This window comes from Sparus aurata, chromosome 6 (genome assembly GCF_900880675.1).
Source record: "Sparus aurata chromosome 6, fSpaAur1.1, whole genome shotgun sequence".
Classification (NCBI taxonomy): domain Eukaryota; kingdom Metazoa; phylum Chordata; class Actinopteri; order Spariformes; family Sparidae; genus Sparus; species Sparus aurata.
The window spans coordinates 31,000,103-31,021,910 of record NC_044192.1 but is presented as its reverse complement, the minus strand read 5'-3'; the positions used below and the strand labels follow the sequence as shown (position 1 = coordinate 31,021,910).

Sequence of the window (21,808 nt, the reverse complement as noted above, 5' to 3'; positions counted from 1 at the left end):
TGTGTATTGTAAGTGTTAAAAACCCAGTGTCAGATGTCAGATATAACTCTGACTGATGAATGAGGAGGTTTTCGCTTCATGCTGGGCAGGTAGATTAGACAGTGCATTTCTCAAAAGCTAATAAAGACTCTGTCCATATGTTGGACTGCTTTGAATGACTGAATCCACATTACACGGTTGCCTTAGTGCCTCATTTCATTAAAACAAACAAACAAATAAATAGATGAATAAATGCTAAGTGGCACTTTAGCCAGAAGACAGCAAGAATGTTCTAGAGAGGGGCTGAGGAGAGACAGGGCTTGATAGGGAACAGGCAGTGGTGTATTTCGGTGCACGCGTCTCTCACTAATCTCAACATACTGGGTCAGAGGGAGCTGTTTTCATGTCTGACTGTGTATCTGTATTTTATCTAACATTTGATTAAAGGCCTTGCAGGCGCCCGAGCACCCTGCACCAGCTGCGTCCTGCTAAAAAGTAAAGGGATTTTTTTAACCCCACATTCTTTATGACAATGGCTGTCCTTGGTTACTTTTTGCCACCATCTTAATATCTAAGAGATTATGTTCATGTTCAATCAAGGATTACGGGGTGCATGTTAAATTTGAGACTTACAAAAAGGTGTACGGACAGTGAACCAAAGGGTCAGTGTCCACACTCGTGAGTGTGATATTAGTAGACCAACGGAACTGTCAGGCAGTGTTTGTAGCCAAACAGAAGAACTAGTAATCAGATTACAATGACTAGGAGTCGTTTTTTGAATTTTTTTACAGCGACGTTGAGTAAAATGACTACACAGGAAAAGTCTGTGAGATGACTTTTCATTTGACCACTTTAAACATCCCCAGACGTGTGAATGTGATGACCTGTCTGTGTTTGTGTTAAGCTGAATTTATACACAGATGAGCTACACAGATGCCAAGGGGTCCAAATGTAGAGTTTAACATTTTGGTGTTGCTCATTGTCTGCTGCTTGTGTTTGTTTTTTTGTGCTTGTCTTTTAGCTTTGCTGGTTGTGATCAGACTAGTTGTATCATATATGGAAATGTGTACACTTTTATACTACATGCTACCCCGACAGATACAAGTAGATGATTGCTTATCAAAAGGACATTTAAGATTTAAAAGGAGAGTCTGACTTGAAGTCCTAGTAGTAGTAGTAGAATAATCAAAATGATTCATTATTCACTGGCCTTTGATTGGTTATGAATGGTACTGAAATTAATTAAAGGTAAATGGTAAGCATTTTTACAATAACTGAAATGTGGAGAGCCTCTTCTGTCATTCAATTTTGCATGGTTACAGCTACATTTCATAGTGATTCCACCTTGGGGCCAGCACTGTACCAGTAACCTTCCACATGCATGTAATGTTCAATGTTCAAGGAAAAAAACTGGGCCACATACTCAGTCACCTTTGTTCAAGCACTGAGGGGGAAATCCCTCGACTGTCAGGGCAGTCACAGTGTCAAAATTCAACTCGCGTGTAGTGAGCCAAAGTTGTTAGTAATTTTAGATAATATTGTATTAAACTGTAAGGTGTAATTAAAATGCATATTCAACAAATGGTGGAACACATAGTGAGCAGATGTTAGGCACTCCATCCAACCACTCTGCCCCACTGTTCTCTCTGATCCCTGACCACGACAAACCGTCTACCAGCCAATTCAGGTGGGAATACAAGGCCTTTCAAAGAGACATTAACTATAAAGGAATGTTATAGAAATTTGTACCATGTAAACCAATGGATATATGTCCCATTTTAGCCCTATAAAGATAAATTATAGGATAATTATACTTCACCTGGTCTCAGATTTTTTTTTTAGTATAATATTGTTGACCGTCAAAAAGTTTAACAGAGCTCCTTTGTGTTAGCAGGATTTTTTGATTCTGTGCACTCTCAAGACTGCACTGGAGTGTAAAAGTATACCGCAGCTGTCCTTCTGTAATTCAGAGAAAAAGTGTTCAGGAGCTAGAGGCCGAGACAAAGGATAAAGACAGCATGGAAAAACTTCAACTGAAAACTAGTAAGTTGATCACATTAATATTTTATGTTCCATGATCAAAGTACTTTTTAGCCATTATATTTCGGTCGCTTAATTTTCAAGACTTGCACAGTTTTTGTAATTCACTTTATATGTTTGCATGTTTGATAAGGAAGTGAATGCTTTCAACAACTTTGTAAGGCCTCAACGATGCACTCAACGTGCAAGTATAATTTGGACTGTTTACAAGAAACCTCATCAGGGCGCTTTTTAACAGCAGTTAAACCATGTGTGGAAAACCGATCAATATCATCAATGAAAATATTGTAGGATGTCCTGTGTGTAGATTTTAATTACATCTAGCAGCAAGGTTGCAAATTGCAACCAACTGAACAATCGTCGTCTTACTCTTCCCTTTGGTTGACAGTAAACCCTGCAGTTCCTCATAAGAGCCCTAATTTAATTTGTCCATCCTGGCCTAATTCTGAAACATGACAGTGCAACATGGTGGACTCCGCGGTAGAGGACCCACTCCCTCTGTAAAATATAAAAGGCTCATTCTAAGATGATGAATAACATGTTCTCATTCCTAACCCCTTCATATATGGCAGCTTGGTCAATGGCCTTACGCTTCATACGATAGCCCAAATCCACACTGCTCTTTCAGGGTGAAAGTTTAAGACTCACCAAGAGTAAAAGTGCGTAAATATTTCAGGTGTGGAGAGAGGGCAAAGTTGCTGCGGCTCTGATCTGTCTCAATGGAAAAACCGGAAACAAGGATCAGGCATGTTTCGATCTGATGGTGCTCACAGTCTGATAACTTAACAGATCCTTCATTCATCAAATATAAAAGAAATGACCCACAAAGCAACGTTACATGAACAAACAGTAATTTGGCAACTGGTAGTGTCTTTGGCAACTTACATGAGGAAAAAAATACTGTGTCTGTCATCCTGTCTGTCCTACCGACTCTTCGTCACATTTCTGCCTGCAAAACTGCATCTGTCCCCGGCAGCAGAGCCAAGCGGTAGTGATTATGGAGGTGATTAAATGACGTAATTCAGAGCAAAAAACTTTAACTTTGTCTCCTTGTACTATTGTGTTGTTGCAGTAACTGTCTCTGGCAACTTACACAGAAAAAAATCTTTACGATGGTCAGCCCTTCCGACTGAGAATTCAGAGAACCTTCCCCCAGGAAAACAGCATCCCTCCCCGTGAGTGAGAGTCACTCTGTGTGACCACTGTTTACTGATGCCAATTATATTACGTTATTCAGAGAGAAAAGCGTAACTTTGTCACTTTCCAGGATGCATTGTGGGTCATGATCTCAATCACAACACATTTTAACAGCATCCATGCGATTATAAAAAGTCAGCGGGCTCATGTTTAGATGACCAGGTAGAGACCGGGTGACACGCTGAAAAAGACAAACAAACGACCTCATAATGATGTGTACAGTCACTCCTCTTTTGGATCCGCGGCTTTGGCGTGCTCCATGAATTGACACACTAGTGTGGCTTTACACCAGAGCTGCTTGGTTACAGTGTGAACAAACAAAGGGGGAGAAATGGCGAACCTTCGCAGCAGCAATAACGCGGAGTCTCTGTGTGAAAAGGGCTTCTGATGCTCTACCTACCCCTCCAGCTTGCATTTGCATGTGAAGGGCTCTGCGATCAAGTTAGCAATAATATCAAAAGACCACGGCCAATTAGACTTTCAAAATGAAGCTTGCGGACAAACTTTTACCATATAACGCCATATCTGTTGCACAGCTGGGGGTTTAGTTAGGCTACTTGGTTAGATTTGGGAGAAAAAAACTGCTTTGTGTTAATATAACATTCAGTTACGCCACTGACCTACCTTACATTATGTGATTTACTGTAGTAAACTTACTTAGCCTACATAAACTTAAAAACTAATAATCAAGATCAAGATCACAAGAACTATACTCTATTCGGGAAAGTCCTACCAATGAGTCACCCAACTGCCATCCATCTCTACTATGCTAGAGGAGTAACTGAAGCTTTAAACTTTCAAGCGTAAGGCAACTGACCAGGCTATTTTTGACATGTTGGGAGGGAGAATGAGCTGGATTACACACTCATCAAAATACAATATTGAAAACAAAGTTTTTGCCTCCGCTGTTGTTAAAAACCTGCTTAACTGCAACAGAAGTGTGTTAATGCCACTGTGCAGACATCGACCTGAGATTAATGTATCAGATTAGTTATTTTAATTAAGTAGTAATTTTGAAAGAAAAATGAAATATTATGTGATTCTCTTGACCAAAATCCGAGTTACTTTAATAAGTCACCTATAAATTAGATGGCTATGTAATGCATTGGACTGATGCCGAAGACAGTCATTAAAACAGGTGTTACCTCACAGTTGTGTAAGTAACTTTCACATGTAATGACATGTGAAGTAGGCTGAAAGCAAATGCTCCTCCCTTGTCTCAGGGGCATCCTCTTAATACTATACAGTATTTAAAGACTCCTGGTGGGGGAGCTTTTCAAAATTCAGACTTTACAGTAAGTAGCTCAGATCACGCCTCTCGACACACAGCCAACACTGCAAGAATGGGCAAGGTTAATGTAGCAGACAAAGACGCCAAGAAAAACAAAACAGAGTTTTGCCTGGTGCAGGTCAAGGGTACCTGGAAGCGCAAACTTGCAAAGGAGGTCAAAAAGGACACAGGTGAATGTGTCTCTGCTGCAAAAATGTGAGTATAACATAATTCTTTAATCACACTCTTTAAAATACTGTTATTAAATTAAACATGTGTGTTACAAGTGGCAGATCATGTCACAGTACTGTATGATTGCCTATTGGGTCTGTTTACTTTATTTAACTTTATAACTAATATTTATTTAGATTTAGTATGCAATAGTTTATGCTATCTCAGACTCTCTTAGTACACTTTGAAAAAGTATGCTGTTGCATTTATGTGATGATGACACTGATGCATGGTCACGTAGTCTAAAATCTACAAACTAAGGTTTTTCTTAACATCATGCATTTATCATTTATGCATCAGTATGCAGTAGTTAGTGTTTACTGTGTTACACAAGCAAAAATAAGCTCCACACTTGGATTAGGCGATTGGATTGATACTGCAAAAATTTGAGTGAAAACAAAATGTCAAATGTCAATTTTGAAATCATATCCATTCTAGTGTGGAGGCAGCATTGGAATGGGATGGGAATGTATTGTTGCTATTGGATTTCAGGAGTCATTGGCCAGTCAGAATGTAAGGTGACTTCTTCATCCTCCTTGTTTTAGTAGAAAAATCTTAAATCTATTTGTTAGTTCAATATTAAACATTTAGACATTCAAAGCAAAATAGAAACTATTATTTGACATTTCAATTTGACATGAATTGATAGGAGACTGGAATTCAACTTTAAACCGAAAACAGTTATCATTTGAAATGACAAAATGAATCAATCACTATATTTTCTGCTATTTGTCAATACGTTTATCTTTTTTTCCCCCATTGTTAGTCCTCTCTCAGTCTTTAATTGTTGCACAGTGGGGTTGGGGGGAAGCAGTCACACTAGGATTCAACTGCTTGGTTCAAGTTGAGAAAGGTTGTGGTCAGAGTGAGGTAAAGTTAAACCTAAGGTTGACTGCTGTAGGAGATAAGATTAGAACAGCAGTCTCCAATGTCAGTGTCACATGATGTGTGAACCCTGTGACCTCCAAACCAAAGAGGCTTTGCACCTAGCAAAGTTTGCACAAGTTCAAGAGGTCAACATACAGTTAGTCCTCTTGATATTAGAATAAACATACATGCTGACAACTTCTGATGAAAGTGGTCACTTTGGTTAGACTGTTCACCAAACTCTGAAACAAGATTCTGCAGACATATGACCGCACTGTATTTGAGCTAAATGGGTACCAGCTGCAGTGTACTGACTTATAAAATGTTACAACATCATTTGAACAAATTTGAGAAAAGACCGTGATAATTAATGTTTGTCAGAAATCCATAAATTCTATTTTGACTAATGTGTGGCCCAAGAGACAGGCTACGTGAGAGTCTGTGTAACAGGTATTTCACTTTGGTTCAAGTTATTCATCTTCCCAGAGAAGATTACACTTTGTCATTTTAACAGCTTACTGCCAGAGGTTATAACAGACACGCAGACATTTCTGATGTCAATCAACCTCACACCTTTAGAAAAATGTACATGTGATGGCTCGAGGGTAATTTTTTCAGCATATTAGTTACAGTAAAACAGAGTGTGTTGTGGGCAAAATGGTTTCACAGATATGACGAGTGTGTTCTTCATTTTATATCTGACCTCATGTTGAATAGCTTGACTTGACTACATTTAGATGAAGAGTTTTGGAGACGAATATTTTAGTGTTTGTCGTTTCTTAACTTAGGAAGAGAGTGCTCCGATAATAACTTGCGTTTTCTGCTTCTAGCCAAAACAGGGACAAGGAGATTTAGAGGCACTGATGTTTTTACTTCTTAGTGGTTAGGATAGTCACTGTGTTCTAGCTGAATGTGGTCCTTGAGACTGAGAGACAGAGAAGCCATTTCAGAAACTGATGCTGAGTAGACAGGAGCCCTGTTGAAATCAGCTGTTGTTTTATGATCTGTACAGCTTGGCGATACCTTGCCAAGGTTGCTGATATCAATGGGCTATTTGAATTTGCGGCAGGTTGTCATTTGCACTATTAAAAAGCTATATTAAAGTCATTCTAATTTCACATTTTCATTTTTGAAAGCAGTGCTTGCTCTGCTTTAGATTCAGATTAGAGTTTGATTTAGTTTCCCATGTCCTGTTGTTTTATGCAAACGTTTTTGTAAAATATGATCCCAAATACTCAAGTCACTGTTTGTCCTTGTTGTTCATCTTGTGCATCTTTATGCAAATATAGTATAGAGTGTTAAGTGGGTTGAGCACCTGAGAAAAACAGAGAAAGCACCACAAACCACAGTAATTGGTACCCATTCCATTATAATGACTATGTCTTCATGTGTTTTGTGTGGCAGCTATGAGAACACCACCGAAATGGGCACCACTTGGACGGTGGTCAGCCCCATCGTCTTTACTTACCAGGTAACTGAGACCCAGGACCTGCTGGACCCAGCCAACAACACACTACTTCTGGGCCACATCACCGACACCCAGCAGCTGGATGATGTTAAGAAATCAAACAAGCCAATCAAACGCTTTGTGGTCATTGACCAAGAAGTTCACAAAATCTATGGTGCCAAGCTGACTGAATATATGGAGGCCAACAATGTCCAGTTCAAGATCTTGGCTCTACCCACCACCGAGGAGAACAAATCCATGGAGATGGCCTTGAAGATCCTGGAAGAGGTCAACAACTTCTCCCTTGACCGCCGCACCGAGCCCATCATTGCCATCGGTGGAGGGGTGTGCCTGGACATTGTGGGCCTGGCTGCCTCGCTCTACAGAAGGCGCACCCCTTACATCAGGGTCCCAACCACACTGCTATCTTACGTCGATGCCAGCGTGGGGGCGAAGACGGGGGTTAACTTTGCAAACTGCAAGAACAAGCTGGGCGCCTACATTCCACCTGTCGCTGCCTTCCTGGACCTGACCTTTATACAGACTGTTCCACGAAGACACATCTCCAATGGGCTGGCAGAGATGTTAAAGGTACGTGGACTACTTAACGATGTAAAATGTAACATTTCTGCATTAAACCACACATCTGAATAGAATAGAATAGAATTCTGTAACAATTTATTAGACGTAATGTACTTCAAAACAACGATATGTCTTGAAAACTTGAGGTTAACATGTATTCTATATTATTTTTACCAGAAGATAGTCAAAGTTTGCAGAGGCTTTGCACACAAGGCATACATCTCTGAAAGCCAGCTGTTATTTACTAGTCCAACAGCACAAGTCCAGCTCACGTTACGGAAGCTGTCTGCTGTCTAAAAGCCATACTGAGATTTAGGCTTAGTCTTTCCACCTCTATCATGATGTCCACAGTAGCTGACATAACGTATATAATATATATATATATTTTTTTTTGTACACTGATTTGATCATCAGCAAAGGCAAACAATGTCAGCAATGAATACAATAGCTCGCATGATCCCATGCTACTTACTCTTTTGTTTTGCTTTGACTGAGAGAACCCTAGTGGCAGACATTACATACGATGCATTTAACTTTAATCTGATACATACTGCAAATGGTGATGACGAATCCTAGTATCAGCATGATCACCCACTAATACCATGACTTGCTTCATAACAATACGAACATTATAGTTATCGGGCCTTGTTTTAGTTATGTAAGTGCAGGGTGGTAGGTCTTGGGTGCATGGGTTGTCTGGGTGTCTCCAAATGCGGCTCGTATTTTGGTTCATGTATGTGCAACAGAGCCATGTGAATATAAATCAGAGGTGAAGGCACCGAACAAAGAAACAGTCTTAATACAGAGTACTGCTTTTGCCCCACAAAAATAGGGCTCATTACTTAATAGGAAAGAGAAACCTTGTATACAGTACTAGCTATTCTGGAGAAAGAGTTATAGGTTAGGCAGTTTCACATATGGCATTTACAGGACAGAGCCTATTCCAGGAGTCACCAAAGGGACGTTTTAAATTCCACGAAAGGCAAACGTGTTAACCTGACACACTAACTGACTCTCAGACATGATGCATTCACTTTCTGTGTGTTTTGAACCGCTCATTCAAGTTTTCTATGTGTTCTCTCTGTAGATGGCCCTGATGAAACACAAAGGCCTCTTTGAGCTTCTTGAGAAACACGGCCGTGTGCTGTTGGACACTAAATTACAGGGCGCATCACAAGTAACTCGTATAGCCATCACGACAATGTTGGAGGAGCTCGCCCCAAACCTTTGGGAGGATGACCTTAACAGACTTGTGGACTTTGGCCACCTGATCAGCCCTGCATTAGAGATGGTAATGGATCCGTCATGGCAGATGATATTATACATTTACAATATGTTTTACCTAGTTCACATTTGTTCTATGCAAGCCTACAACTGATATGGATGGGGTCTAAGACTTCCACATGTTCTATCCTTTGTCCTCACATAATCTCACTTTTTCCTCGTAATACAGAAAGTTCTCCCATCCCTGCTGCATGGGGAGGCAGTAAACATCGACATGTCCTACATGGTTTATGTATCCAAAGAGAGTGGTCTATTGACAGAGGAGGAAAAGCAAAGGATAATCAGCTGCATGGTGGGCCTTGAGCTGCCTGTCTGGCATGAGGACTTCACCATGGAGCTCATACAGAGGTCTCTGCAGGACAGACTGAAGCACTCCGGAGGCCTGGTCCGAATGCCTCTGCCTGTTGGTCTTGGGCAAGCAGGTGAGAATCACTTGAATGAGACTGTCTTTACCTAAACAAATACCACAATAGCCATTTGGTAAGGCTGAAGAAAAGCTCTTTGTTTTGGCTTCCCTGGATCTGTCGCCAAAAAGCACGACTGGCAATTGTCCTTAAATCTTGTTTCACTAGCAAGGACCACACCTTCAACAAGATGCGTTTAAATGATTTATTATGAAAGAAAAGAAAATGCTGCCGCACCCAGGCAGCGACAGACCCCCTCGTGATCCTATGAAGGAGAGGAAAGAAAAGAAGAAACAGGGAGAGAGAAATGGGGTGTGTGTGTGTGTGTGTGTGTTTCGTGCTTTGGTGTAACCTAGTAATCGGAACGTGATATAACAGCCCATTCTCACTCCGAAGACGGCAAGTACAGAAGCCTGATCAGTGGCCCAATGCTTCTTAGTTTGATGTTTTAGGTACCTGTCTGGTGTCACATCGTGAAGCACTCCCCTAGTGCAGTTGTATAAAGAGTGAGAAAAGTCTGAGTCAGAAAGCAGTTGGATGTATTATTTACAGGACTTTCCCTCTGGAGAACAGGATTGGTGTCAAGTTTGTATGTTACTTAAGAAAGTTAAAGTGCATAAATTACATGATTACATCACTCATGCAAGTTGTGAGAGGTCGTAGTTATTTTAACCCAAAGTATGATCTTTTCAGAACCAAGAAGTTTGTGTCTAAACCTAACCAATGAGCGACCATTTGACAACAGTCCAAAAGTCAAAAAAAGACAGTTTATAAAAACATCATGTCATATACCGCATGTGAAAAGCAAACTTTATTTTGAATGTCTAGCCAGATGCAGATCTCTGCATATCATTACTAATTTGACCGCGGAGCCCTTCATGTTCAAGACTGACGCTAGAGGTGTACATAGAGTGTCATGATTTGAAGTTTAAGGCCAATGACCAAGTATTTGACGAGTTGGGAGTGACAACATGTTTGATTTGACATTGCAGAGATGATGATATAATACATGTGAAAGCATACAAATTCAACATACCCATGGTTTTGCAGAAATGTAGAATGGACTTTTTCTTTTTGGCAACTCTGCTGTAGTACAGCATGTGGGAAGCGAGCTGGCACTGCCATTACATGAAAATGAAAATAGATGTTGCTGTCTGCACAGAGAGTGTAGCTGTGTGAGTAAAAGAAGCTGATATAATGGTCGTCTGGTCAAGTTGGGAGTTTTATGTATTTTACAAAGGAAAATGTTTATCCTACAAATGAATGCACCAGGTTAGCTCACATGAGTCTTTTTTATTGCACTGACAGGGAACTTCCTTTCCCTGTAAGATGTGTTGTATGTGCTGTCATTCAGACTCCATGTAATAGACAGTAACGAATGCTCTTTTTGCTCTTTTCTTCCATTGCAGAAATCTTTAATAACACATCTTGTGAGATCCTGTGCAGAGCTTACGAAAAATGGTGTGATGAGCTGAGCATTTCTTCTGGCAGCAACTGTGACCCTTAACCTGTAGATCTACACCTGTTTCAGTTCAGTCTGTTTTCATGATATGTTCACATTTTTTAAGAATGTACTCCAGCTTTTGACTTTTCAGACGTTGAATAAGAGGTAACCCTATTGCCGACTGCTTTATTTTTCTTACAATGCATTATTCTTATGACAAAACCAGAAAGTGTGTGCCATCTAAATGAATTTTAAAGGTTGTACAGTAGATCAAATAAGAAAATATGCTTTCGTTTATTTTTTTTTACTGTATCTTGGTTGTGTTTTTTTATAATAATGCATGTATAGCATTAACAAGCCAGTCATGTAACAGGCAGGTTGCTAACTGGTTTCTTGTTATGTCTGTAAAATAATTACTAGTTTGCAACATTAAATTTTTTTTACTGCTTATCAAACATTGTGCACACTCTCCTTACTTTCACTGACATATTTTCTAATGGTATGTGTAGTAATTCTAACTTTTAAACAGCAGGGAAACACCACTATACACAGAGGAAAGTTAAACCTGTAAGTTAGGATATATTTTTCATCAGGCTAAGCTAACATTCTCAACAGAAACCTTAATGAAAACAGCAGGAACTACTGTTCACCCAAAAAAACCTTTTTTTTCATTATTCTTTCCCCAATTCTTCCTTTTCTGAATTCATCAGACACATAAGAGAATTTTGTGGGAGCACTGTAGGCAGCTAACATCTGGGTTGATCAAAAAATATGGCACCATTGGACTCTGTAAGCACCAAAAGGCTCATTTCACCCAAAGTCTAGACTCACAACCAGCTGCCTGTAAGTGAAAGCAAATAACATTATGTTAGCAAATAATTCTCAGTACAGGGCAGAAGAACAAACCCAAAACTCTGACACACTGTCTTCATTGAGTGGGTGAGGTTCACGTTACGTTAGCTATGTCTTAGCTTTAGGTGTCTTAGCTGCTAAGACGCCCAAAGCTAGCAGATAGAGCAACATTAGTTTTCAATGGGAATCCTCTTTGTCCAGTGTCAAAAAGTCTACTAGTCATTCTCCTTAACTTTAGTGTCTGTCTCCAACAACTGCTGAGTAAAATATGTGGGTGTTTACCTCCACCTCACTTCACTAGCAATTTGCTAACTTGCCTGCTCTTGAGAATGTTGTAATTAGAAAGATAAGGAAAGGAAGGAAGATTTTGGCATTCCAGCTATCTTTCACAACTAAAATGATGGATAGCCCCTTGTTAAAGTTAGCTGTCTAACTACTGATGATTGAATAACCTTTCAAAAAGGTTTAGGGAAAAGTCACGGACCATTCTGGTGTAACTACAGTATCTAACCTCTTACATTTCAGTAGTTATAACAAAAAAAATGATTTAGTCTATCAGTCATTAATGTACGTTGGATTAAGATCTATAGCTGATATTTACATTAGCTTTCTATAGTAATCATACTCTATACCGTCCATTCATTCCATGTACCTTAGGAAGCAGTTGGAGCCTGTCCTAGCACGCACTGAAAGATGCATCCCCACACAGGTGGCCAGTCTATGTAGGTTGAGTCCTCACAGGGAGGCAAGGGTAAACCACTGAATCCTATGAAGAGAGAAAGTTTAAAGAAATTTAAACCTTATAACTAAAGATTTCTGTTCCACTCTCTCAGGCTGAAGGATATCTAACTAAATGCTAAAGCTGAAACTAACTGAAACTATCAGCGTCTGAATATGAAGACTGTATATGCCATGTTAAGTATGTGTTATTTACAGGGTTGTCAACTCCCCTGATTCACACGGGAGACTCACGATTTTTAACCCTATCTCCCGCGATGCTCCCGGTCAGTAATATCTCCCGTTAATCTCCCAATTTTACAGTGAAGGAAACAAGTAAGATTGTAGAGGATATTTGTTGCAGTATCTGGCAAGCCGGTGACATGAGTCACTCGCTGGAGGCAGTGATACGCCAAGTAACATTGATACTGTCGGAAAATAATAATAAGAAGCCACTCGCTGGTGGTTTCGGTCTTCCCGCTCAGTTCAGCGTTCGGACGGAGATGAATGGAGTCAGAGAAAGAGTGACACCTGACACTCCTCCGAAGAAAAGAAAAACTGTAAAAGAAAAAAAGAAATATGCATAAAGGTTAGAGCCAGCCGGTGTAGTACTCGCCATGCGTTTTGTAAGGCTTGCCATGTTGATTTTTAGTGTGATTATGAGGAGGGAAGGATGTATCTATTCTTAATTTGATGTGCAATAAATACTGTGTACTAAATGCAGTGCAGTGTAACCACCTTATTATTTAGCCTTTGTGTACTCATTTCAACTATTAAAACTGCTATTTTTTTCATCATCCTCAATGGTAAAGAGAATCATTTATTGAATATCAAAGAAACAACATTTTCAGAACAATGTTCTTTCATCAGGATTAAAATACAAAGCAAGAAATTATGATAATTTATACGCACACCTGACGAAGGAACCTTGTTCTTTCGGCTGATACGCCGATGAAAAAAAATCATTTTCATCCCCAAATTCATTCCCTAAGTATATATTACAATATTGTTTTATAATATTTGAAAGTCGCGTTTAATAGATGATAGTGAAGTAACAAAAACAAAATGTTAGTTTTTCATCTGACTCACAGTCTCCTGTACTGCCAAGGAGCAGGCTTGGCTAATAATTTAGGCCTGGAGTCAGTCCTGGTCAATCTCCATAAACACAGACCACAGACTGTGTTGTTGTTGTAATATTTTCAAGCCTTTCACTTCTTCACCACTTTCATCTTCAAGCTCAACAGTAAGTCAATTGCACCTCTATAATTAAGGATATAAATAATCCTACAGGCTTCTATCTTTTTTGTGCACTTTGTTTTGCACGTAGGATTTCCCTCAGAGCTCTGACTGAACATGTATTTTCACAATGATGCTCTTACACTTCCACCTGACAAAAAAGAGTGCACAGTTTTTAATTTTCCAGATTATTTCCTGCCGTACCTATGCATCCTCTGCATTCCATAGCATGATCAACCCCTGCTCCTGAAGATATCTGTCATTTTACAGCATTTGGCAGCACTTTCCTTTTCACCTTTTAATGTGCTCCATCTCAGCTCAACCTTTTGAAAATGTTACATTCGAGGTTAACACTATAATTACATTTAGTGATTAGAGGAGGCAAAATGTAGCAATGGATTGTTTGCAGTTTTCACACCATGAAACAACACCCAACAACATCATTTCATTTTCTTTATTTATTTGCAGAAGACACTATATACAATATATCAGCATCAAAGCATTTTTTTTGTTTGTTTCTTATGTAAAATACTGATCAGAGATAACAAACATTAAGAAAAATGTATGTTCTGCACAGACATCACAAGAGATGTTTCCCCCCAGCGTACTTGTCAGATAAAGATTAAATTGATCAATGCCTGTGAAGCAATTGATACATTTTGGCCACAAGACCAGGTATAATATATGTAGTGCTCTTGTCATCAGTTGATTGTGTGTGCCTGACCCACATTTTATAAAACATCACAAGTAATGGTGACAATATGGGATACAATTACCTTATATTGATAAAGTACAAATTAAGTTATGACGTCTGACATTATGTTAGAACAATACAGGGCAATGTGTGCAGTTATAACTACTGGTACTGTATAAATCTCAGAAGAAAATATGCTCTCGGTGGACAAAGAAAAAACAAAATAAATAAGCGATAATAATAATAAAATATTATCTAAAAATAATAATGACAATACTTCTCATCTGCTCAATGCTTGATTTCTTCAGAATACATTCAAAACACAGGGTAAAAAAAGCACATGATTTTAAACATGTTTCAAAAAAATTACTAAAATGCAATAATATCCAACATTTGATCCTTTAATATTTAAAGCAAAATTATTGGTAGTGGTGTTCTATTCTAGAAACTGTGGGGGAAGTCAAAACACAATTAGTGTAGCCAGTAGCAATAATTGCTTTGAATATCAACTTATTTTTGCACATTTTCTTTCAATGAAGCCTTCAGAAGTTTTAGAGAAGAGTCAGTCATCTAGCATTCTGTCTAGAAGAAGTAAATATGATAACCTTTGTTTAAAAGAAGAGAAAAATAAACAGGCTCAAATTGTAAAGTTGATCTGACAATTCTGTAATGACAGCTCACTTTGTATATGATTGTCAGGTGATTCTTAACTGTCTACATTAAACATAAAATACTGTGTACAATCAAGGAACTGAAATGTCACAATAACATTAACAAATAGTATTTGAACAGCATTAAATGGGCAACATATACAAAAAAAATACAGAGTCACTCTCCCTGACCGGGATGCGTGAGATGGAAAGTGTCAGTAAAGCCCCTGGCATTTGACAGTGCCAATAACCTTGTTCCTTTTCCTCCATACTAGAGCAGGAACTGTGGTGGCTGCTGATGTTGTTGGAACCTTCTGGGGACATCGAGGACAGCAGGGGATCACTTGGGGAAATTGGCGCCAGGATGTTGTCCCTTACCAGTTCCTTCATTTGACAGGTCCTGGAGTTTCCATATAGGCCGGGATCCCCGCTGTCTGCAGGCATCTGATCGAAGGTGATGGTGCCGTTGTTGAGGTCCAGTGTGGTGGGAGGGGACATGTCAGGAGTCGAGTTATGCTGGTAGAGATCTGAGAGGCTCCTGTTTGATGGCTCGTGCCATCAGATCTGATGTGCAGACAGATGGGGATGACACAACTGTAAGACCATGAGCACGGGCCTGGATCTCCAACTCCTAGACAAAGAAGAATGCAATGAGACCGAGCACAATGTAGTGAAACCCGTTCCTGAGGGTGGGAGCAGCCAGAACACCCTGAGGAAACCCACACAAACACACAGAGAACATGTAAACGCCACACAGAAAGACTCTTCCCCAGCTGGGAATCGAAGCCAAGAACCTGCTGTGAGACAAAGCAATGATCCTCCAATGGGTCACCTAAGGAAACTTTGTCAAGACTTTCACTTCCTCAGTCATCTTCCTATCTTACTAAATGAAAAAACACAAAAATGTAGACAACACATTTGCAATTTAATCAATGTAATGCTACACTGGGAAAGATTCTTTTTCACTTTGCCAGTGGCTCTGTGAGACCTTTGAGCTATATCCAGTTGTTGCTTGCTTAAACTCACTGTGACATTACTCACACTTTGATGTTCAGCAGGTAGAATTTTGTACTATGTTTACTGTCTTACTTTAGCATATTGGAATGCTAACATTCGCTAATTATTACTGAACACAATGCTAAGATGAGACTAATGGGAGTGTCATTCGTTTTGCACTGAGCCAAAATGTGAAATAATTAGAAATGTTGACCTAATGGTCGTCCTAAAGGATCACTAAAGTTATTGCAATTCATTCTGGGGCATGAATGTACATTTGTGTCAGTCAATCCAATAGTTATTAAGTATTTGCCTCAAAACCACTGATATTAGAAAAAAGCGAAAAAAGTCAAGGGATCACCAAAATCAATAGGATTCATCATCTGGGAAGCACAGATTTTTTTAAATTTCATGGTGACCCATCCAATAAATTGTATATTTCAAACAATGTACTTTATAACATTAGAATGACAACTGCTAATTTTAGCCTCTGGTGGAAAAATAGAGGAATGAAATACCCTGTGGAAATACTGTTTATATGAGTGAAGTACTCAGTGAGGCTCTGTTTATTGTACTATTTGGCCTGCTCCACCAAAGATCAATGGCCTACCTGTATACAGAGCATCAGATGGCAGTTGGCGTGCTCCAGCATCCTCTGCCTGCACTCAAGCTCCTTGGCTCTCTGCTGGTCCCGCTGTAGCCTCCTGATATAGTCCACTGATGCTTTCAGAATGGTTGACACTGGTTGATGGAGGCATTTGTCTTTAATTTGTCTTTAAATCTGTATTTACTTCTTGGTATTTTTAATTCTGTGCACTCTCAAGACTGCACTGGAGCTTAAAAGTATACCGCAGCTGTCCTTCTGTAATTCAGGGAAAAAGTGTTCAGGAGCTAGAGGCCGAGACAAAGGATAAAGACAGCATCAATACAAGGAAAAACTTTAACTGAAAACTAGTAAGTTGATCACATTAATATTTTATGTTCAATTATCAAATTGATGAGTTTAGAGCTATTATATTTCAGTTGCTTAATTTTCAAGACAAGGGCGCTTTTTAACAGCAGTTAAACCATGAGTGGAAAACTGATCAACACCATCAATGAAAATATTGTAGGATGTCCTGTGTGTAGATTTTAATTACATCTAACTGCAAGGTTGCAAATTGCAACCGATTGAACAATCGTCGTCTTACTCTTCCTTTGGTTGACAGTAAACCCTGCAGTTCCTCATAAGAGCCCTTCTGAAACATGACGGTGCAACATGGTGGACTCCGCGGCAGACGACTCACTCCTTCTGTTAAGTTGCTTTAAAGTTTGCTTTAAAACTGTGAACGTTTAAGACATACAAAGAGTAAAAGTGTGTGAAGGTTTCAGATGTGGAGAGAGGGCAAAGTTGCTGTGGCTCTGATCTGTCTGAATGGAAAAACTGGAGGCGAGGATCAGGCATGTTTCGATCTGATGGTGCTCACAGTCTGATAACTTAACAGATCCTTCATTCATCAAATATAAAAAAAAATGACCCACAAAGCAACGTTACATGAACAAACAACAGTAATTTGGCAACTGGTAGTGTCTTTGGCAACTTACATGAGGAAAAAAATACTGTGTCTGTCATCCTGTCTGTCCTACTGACTCTTCGTCACATTTCTGCCTGCAAAACTGCATCTGTCCCCGGCAGCAGGGCTAAGCGGTAGTGATTATGGAGGTGATTAAATGACGTAATTCAGAGCAAAAATTTTTAACTATGTCTCCTTTTACTAGGCGGAGAAATGGCAAGCCTTCGCAGCAGCAATAATGCGGAGTCTCTGTGTAAAAAGGGCTTCTGATGCTCTACCTACCCCTCCAGTGTGCATTTGCATGTGAAGGGATCTGCGATCAAGTTAGCAATAATATCAAAAGACCACGGCCAATTAGACTTTCAAAATGAAGCTATAGCAAAGTTTGCACAAGTTAGGTGCAAAGCCTCTTTGGTTTCAAGAGGTCAACATTCAGTTATTCCTCTTGATATTTGAATAAACATGCAAATGATGTTACTGTATTTGAGATAAATGGGTACCAGTTACCAGTGTACTGACTTATGTTATGTTACATCATAATTTGAACACATTTGACAAAGGACTGTGATAATTAATGTTTGTCAGAAATCCATAAATTCTATTTTGACTAGTGTGTGGCCCTCGAGACAGAGGCTGCGTTTTTTCATAATAGAGTGAGAGTTTGTGTAACAGGTATTTCACTTCGGTATGAGTTTGCCCCAAGTTATATAACTTCCCAGAAAAGGTTACACTTTGTCATTTTGATAGCTTACTGCCAGAGGTAATAACAGACACACTGAAATTTCTGCTGTCAATCAACCTAACATCTTTTGAAAAATGTTGAGAGGACATGTGATGGCTTGAGGGTAATTTTTTCAACATATTAGTTACAGTTAAACAGAGAAGTGTTGTGGAAAAAATAGTTTCATAGATATGATGAGTGATAGTAGTGAAAGTAGATGTAATGTTGGCAGTACATAATGTTCTATCCTCTCCACATAATTACCCTCAAGCCAGGTCTCTTTTATAAAACAACTGCATCGATTCCTGTCATGAATAATGTTTTTTAATTATTAATTGAATATGATGCAGACCTGAATGTTAAGAAATATCACATGTAGATTGTTAATCTGCCTCCTTTGTGAGTTTTGGAGACAAATATTTTAATGTTTTGCTGTGTTTGTTACCTTAGGAAGAGAGCGCTCCGATAATAACTTGCTTTTTCTGCTTCTAGCCAAAACAGGGACAAGGAGATTTAGAGGCACTGATGTTTTTACTTCTTAGAGATATTCACTGTGTTCTAGCTGAATGTGGTCCTTGAGACTCAGTCTGTCTAACAGAGAGACCATTTCAGAAACTGATGCTGAGTAAACACAAGCCCAATTGAAATCAGCTGTTGTTTTATGATCTGTACAGCCTGGCGATGCCTTGGCAAGGTTGCTGATATCAATGGACTATTTGATTTTGTGGCAGGTTGTCATTTGCAGTGTTAAATGCTCTATTAAAGTCATTCTTATTTCATGTTTTCATTCTTGAAAGCAGTGCTTATTCTGCCTTAGATTAATATTAGAGTTTGATTTAGTCACTGATGTCCTGTTGTTTTGTGCACAAGTTTTTGTCAAATATGATCCCAAATACTCAAGTCTTGTTGTCCTAAAAATCTAGAAAGAATGCCTCCTTTATTGGTCATCTTGTGCATCTTTTTTGCAAATAGAGTATATATCATTACGTGGGTTGAGCACCTGTGAAAAACAGAGAAAGCACCATAAACCACAATAATTGGTACCCATTCCATTAAAATGACTATGTCTTCATGTGTTTTGTTTGGCAGTTATGAGAACACCACAGAAATGGGCACCACTTGGACTGTGGTCAGCCCCATCTTCTTTACTTACCAGGTAACTGACACCCAGGACCTGCTGGACCCAGCCAACAACACACTTCTACGGGGCCACATCACCATCACCCAGCAGCTGGAGGCAGTAAGAAATCAAACAAGCCAATCAAACACTTTGTGGTCGTTGACCAAGAAGTTCACAAAATCTATGGTGCCAAGCTGACTGAATATATGGAGGCCAACAATGTCCAGTTCAAGATCTTGGCTCTACCCACCACTGAGGTGAACAAATCTATGGAGATGGCCTTGAAGATCCTGGAAGAGGTCAACAACTTCTCTCTTGACCGCCGCACCAAGCCCATCATTGCCATCGGTGGAGGGGTGTGCCTTGACATCATGGGCCTGGCTGCCTCGCTCTACAGAAGGCGCACCCCTTACATCAGGGTCCTAACCCCCACATTGATGCCAGCGTGGGGGCAAAGACGGGGGGTTAACTTTGCAAACTTCAAGAACAAGCTGGGCGCCTACATTCCACCAGTCGCTGCCTTCCTGGACCTGACCTTATACAGACTGTTCCACGAAGACACATCTCCAACGGGCTGGCAGAGATGTTAAAGGTACGTGGACTACTTGAAGATGTAAAACATTTTTGCATCAAACAACACTTCTGTAAAAAATTGTTAGACATAATGTACTTCGAAACAATTATATGTCTTGAAAACTTGAGGTAAACATGCATTCTCAAGTACTTTTACCAGAAGATAGTGAAAGTTTGCATAAACATTGCACGAAATTCAGACCAGCCAAACATCAAACCAGTACATAAACACAAGGCATACATCTCTGAAAGCCAGCTATATTATTTACAGCACAAGTCCAGCTCATGTTACGGAAGCTGTCTGCTGTCTAAAAGCCATACTGAGATTTAAACTTGTGTCTTGCTCCATCACACTCTATTCCTTACTTTTGCCTTCTTCATGAACTTCTGCTTTAGTCTTCTGACTTCCATCATGATGTCCACAGAGGCTGCTGAGCCCCGATCAGAGAAATCCGGAGAACTCTATACGTTAACCCTACAGGAATGGTGCATTTCACTTGGCTGCCTTACCTTCTTACCTCTGGGAGAGTCCGGAAGTCAGGGCGAAATAACCAAACATAATGTGAATAGAACTTTAATACATTGCCTCGTACATTGATTTTCATCAGCAATGGTCAACAATGAATACGACAGCTCCCACGATCCCATGCTACTTACTCTTTTGTTTTGCTTTGATTGAGAGAACCCTAGTGGCAGACATTACTGTGCATTTAACTTTAATCTGATACATACTGCAAATGATGATGATGAATCCTAGTATCAGCATGATCACCCGCTAATACCATGACTTGCTTCATAACAATAAAATTATTATTGTTATAGGGCCTTGTTTTAGTTATGTAAGTGCAGAGTGGTAGGTCTTGGGTGCATGGGTTGTCAGGATGTCTCCAAATGTTAATGTATGTCCAACACAGCCATGTGAATATAAATCAGAGGTTAAGGCACTGAACAAAGAAACAGTCTTAATACAGAGTACTGCTTTTGCTCGTTGTTGCGCCCCCACAAAAATAGGGCTCATATTACTCAATAGGAAAAAGAAACCTTATATACAGTACTAGCTATTCTGAAGAAGCAGTTACAGGTTAGGCAGTTTCACATATGGCATTTACAGAGCCTATTCCAGGAGTCACCAAAGGGACGTTTTAAATTCCAAGGAAGGCAAACGTGTTAACCTGACAGACTAACTGACTCCCAGGACGATGCTGGAGGAGCTCGCCCCAAACCTTTGGGAGGATGACCTTAACAGACTCGTGGACTTTGGCCACCTGATCAGCCCAGCATTAGAGATGGTAATGGATCCGTCATAGAAGATGACATTATACGTTTACAATATATTGTACCTAGTACACATTTGTTCTACGTGAGCCTACAACTGATATGGATGGGGTCTAAGACTCCCACATGTTCTCTCCTTTGTCCTCACACAATCTCACTTTTTCCTTGTCATGTTAGAAATGACCCTGCGTCTCCTTTAAAATATCCAGTGTTTCGTGCTTTGGTGTAACCTAGTAATCGGAATGTGATATGACAGCCCATTCTCACTCCGAAGACGGCAAGTACAGAAGCCTGATCAGTGGCCCAATGCTTCTTAGTTTGATGCTTTAGGTACCTGTCTGGTGTCACATCTTGAAGCACTACTCTAATGCAGTAGTATAAAGAGTGAGAAAAGTCTGAGTCAGAAAGCAGTTGGATGAATTATTCATAGGACTTTCCCTCTGGAGAACAGGATTGGTGTCAATTTTGTATGTTACATAAGAAAGTTAAAGTGCATAAATTACATGATCACATCACTCATGCCAGTTGCGAGAGGTCGTAGTTATTTCAACCAAAAGTATGATCTTTTCAGAACCAAGAAGTTTTGTGTCTACCTAACCAATGAGCGACCATTTGACAACATCACTAACAGTCCAAAAGTCAAAAAAAGACAGTTTATAAAAACATCATGTCATAT

The 21,808-nt window shown here is 39.6% G+C and overlaps 1 protein-coding gene and 1 pseudogene across 2 annotated transcripts; both read left to right on the top strand.

Moving 5' to 3' along the window:
- Positions 1-35: 35 nt before the first annotated feature.
- Positions 36-11,200, top strand: LOC115582739 (2-epi-5-epi-valiolone synthase-like). Of its 2 annotated transcripts, none has more exons than XM_030418907.1 (5): positions 36-89; positions 6,989-7,622; positions 8,701-8,904; positions 9,067-9,319; positions 10,711-11,200. In XM_030418907.1, the coding sequence occupies exons 1-5, from the start codon at positions 79-81 to the stop codon at positions 10,806-10,808; spliced, it is 1,200 nt and encodes a 399-aa protein (XP_030274767.1). In that variant the 5' UTR covers positions 36-78; the 3' UTR covers positions 10,809-11,200. The 2 variants fall into 2 exon arrangements, with proteins under 2 accessions (XP_030274767.1, XP_030274766.1); XM_030418906.1 differs by lacking the exon at positions 36-89 and adding an exon at positions 4,476-4,702.
- A 4,298-nt stretch (positions 11,201-15,498) lies between these two features.
- Positions 15,499-20,330, top strand: LOC115582935 (2-epi-5-epi-valiolone synthase-like; annotated as a pseudogene).
- The last annotated feature ends 1,478 nt before the right edge of the window (positions 20,331-21,808 follow it).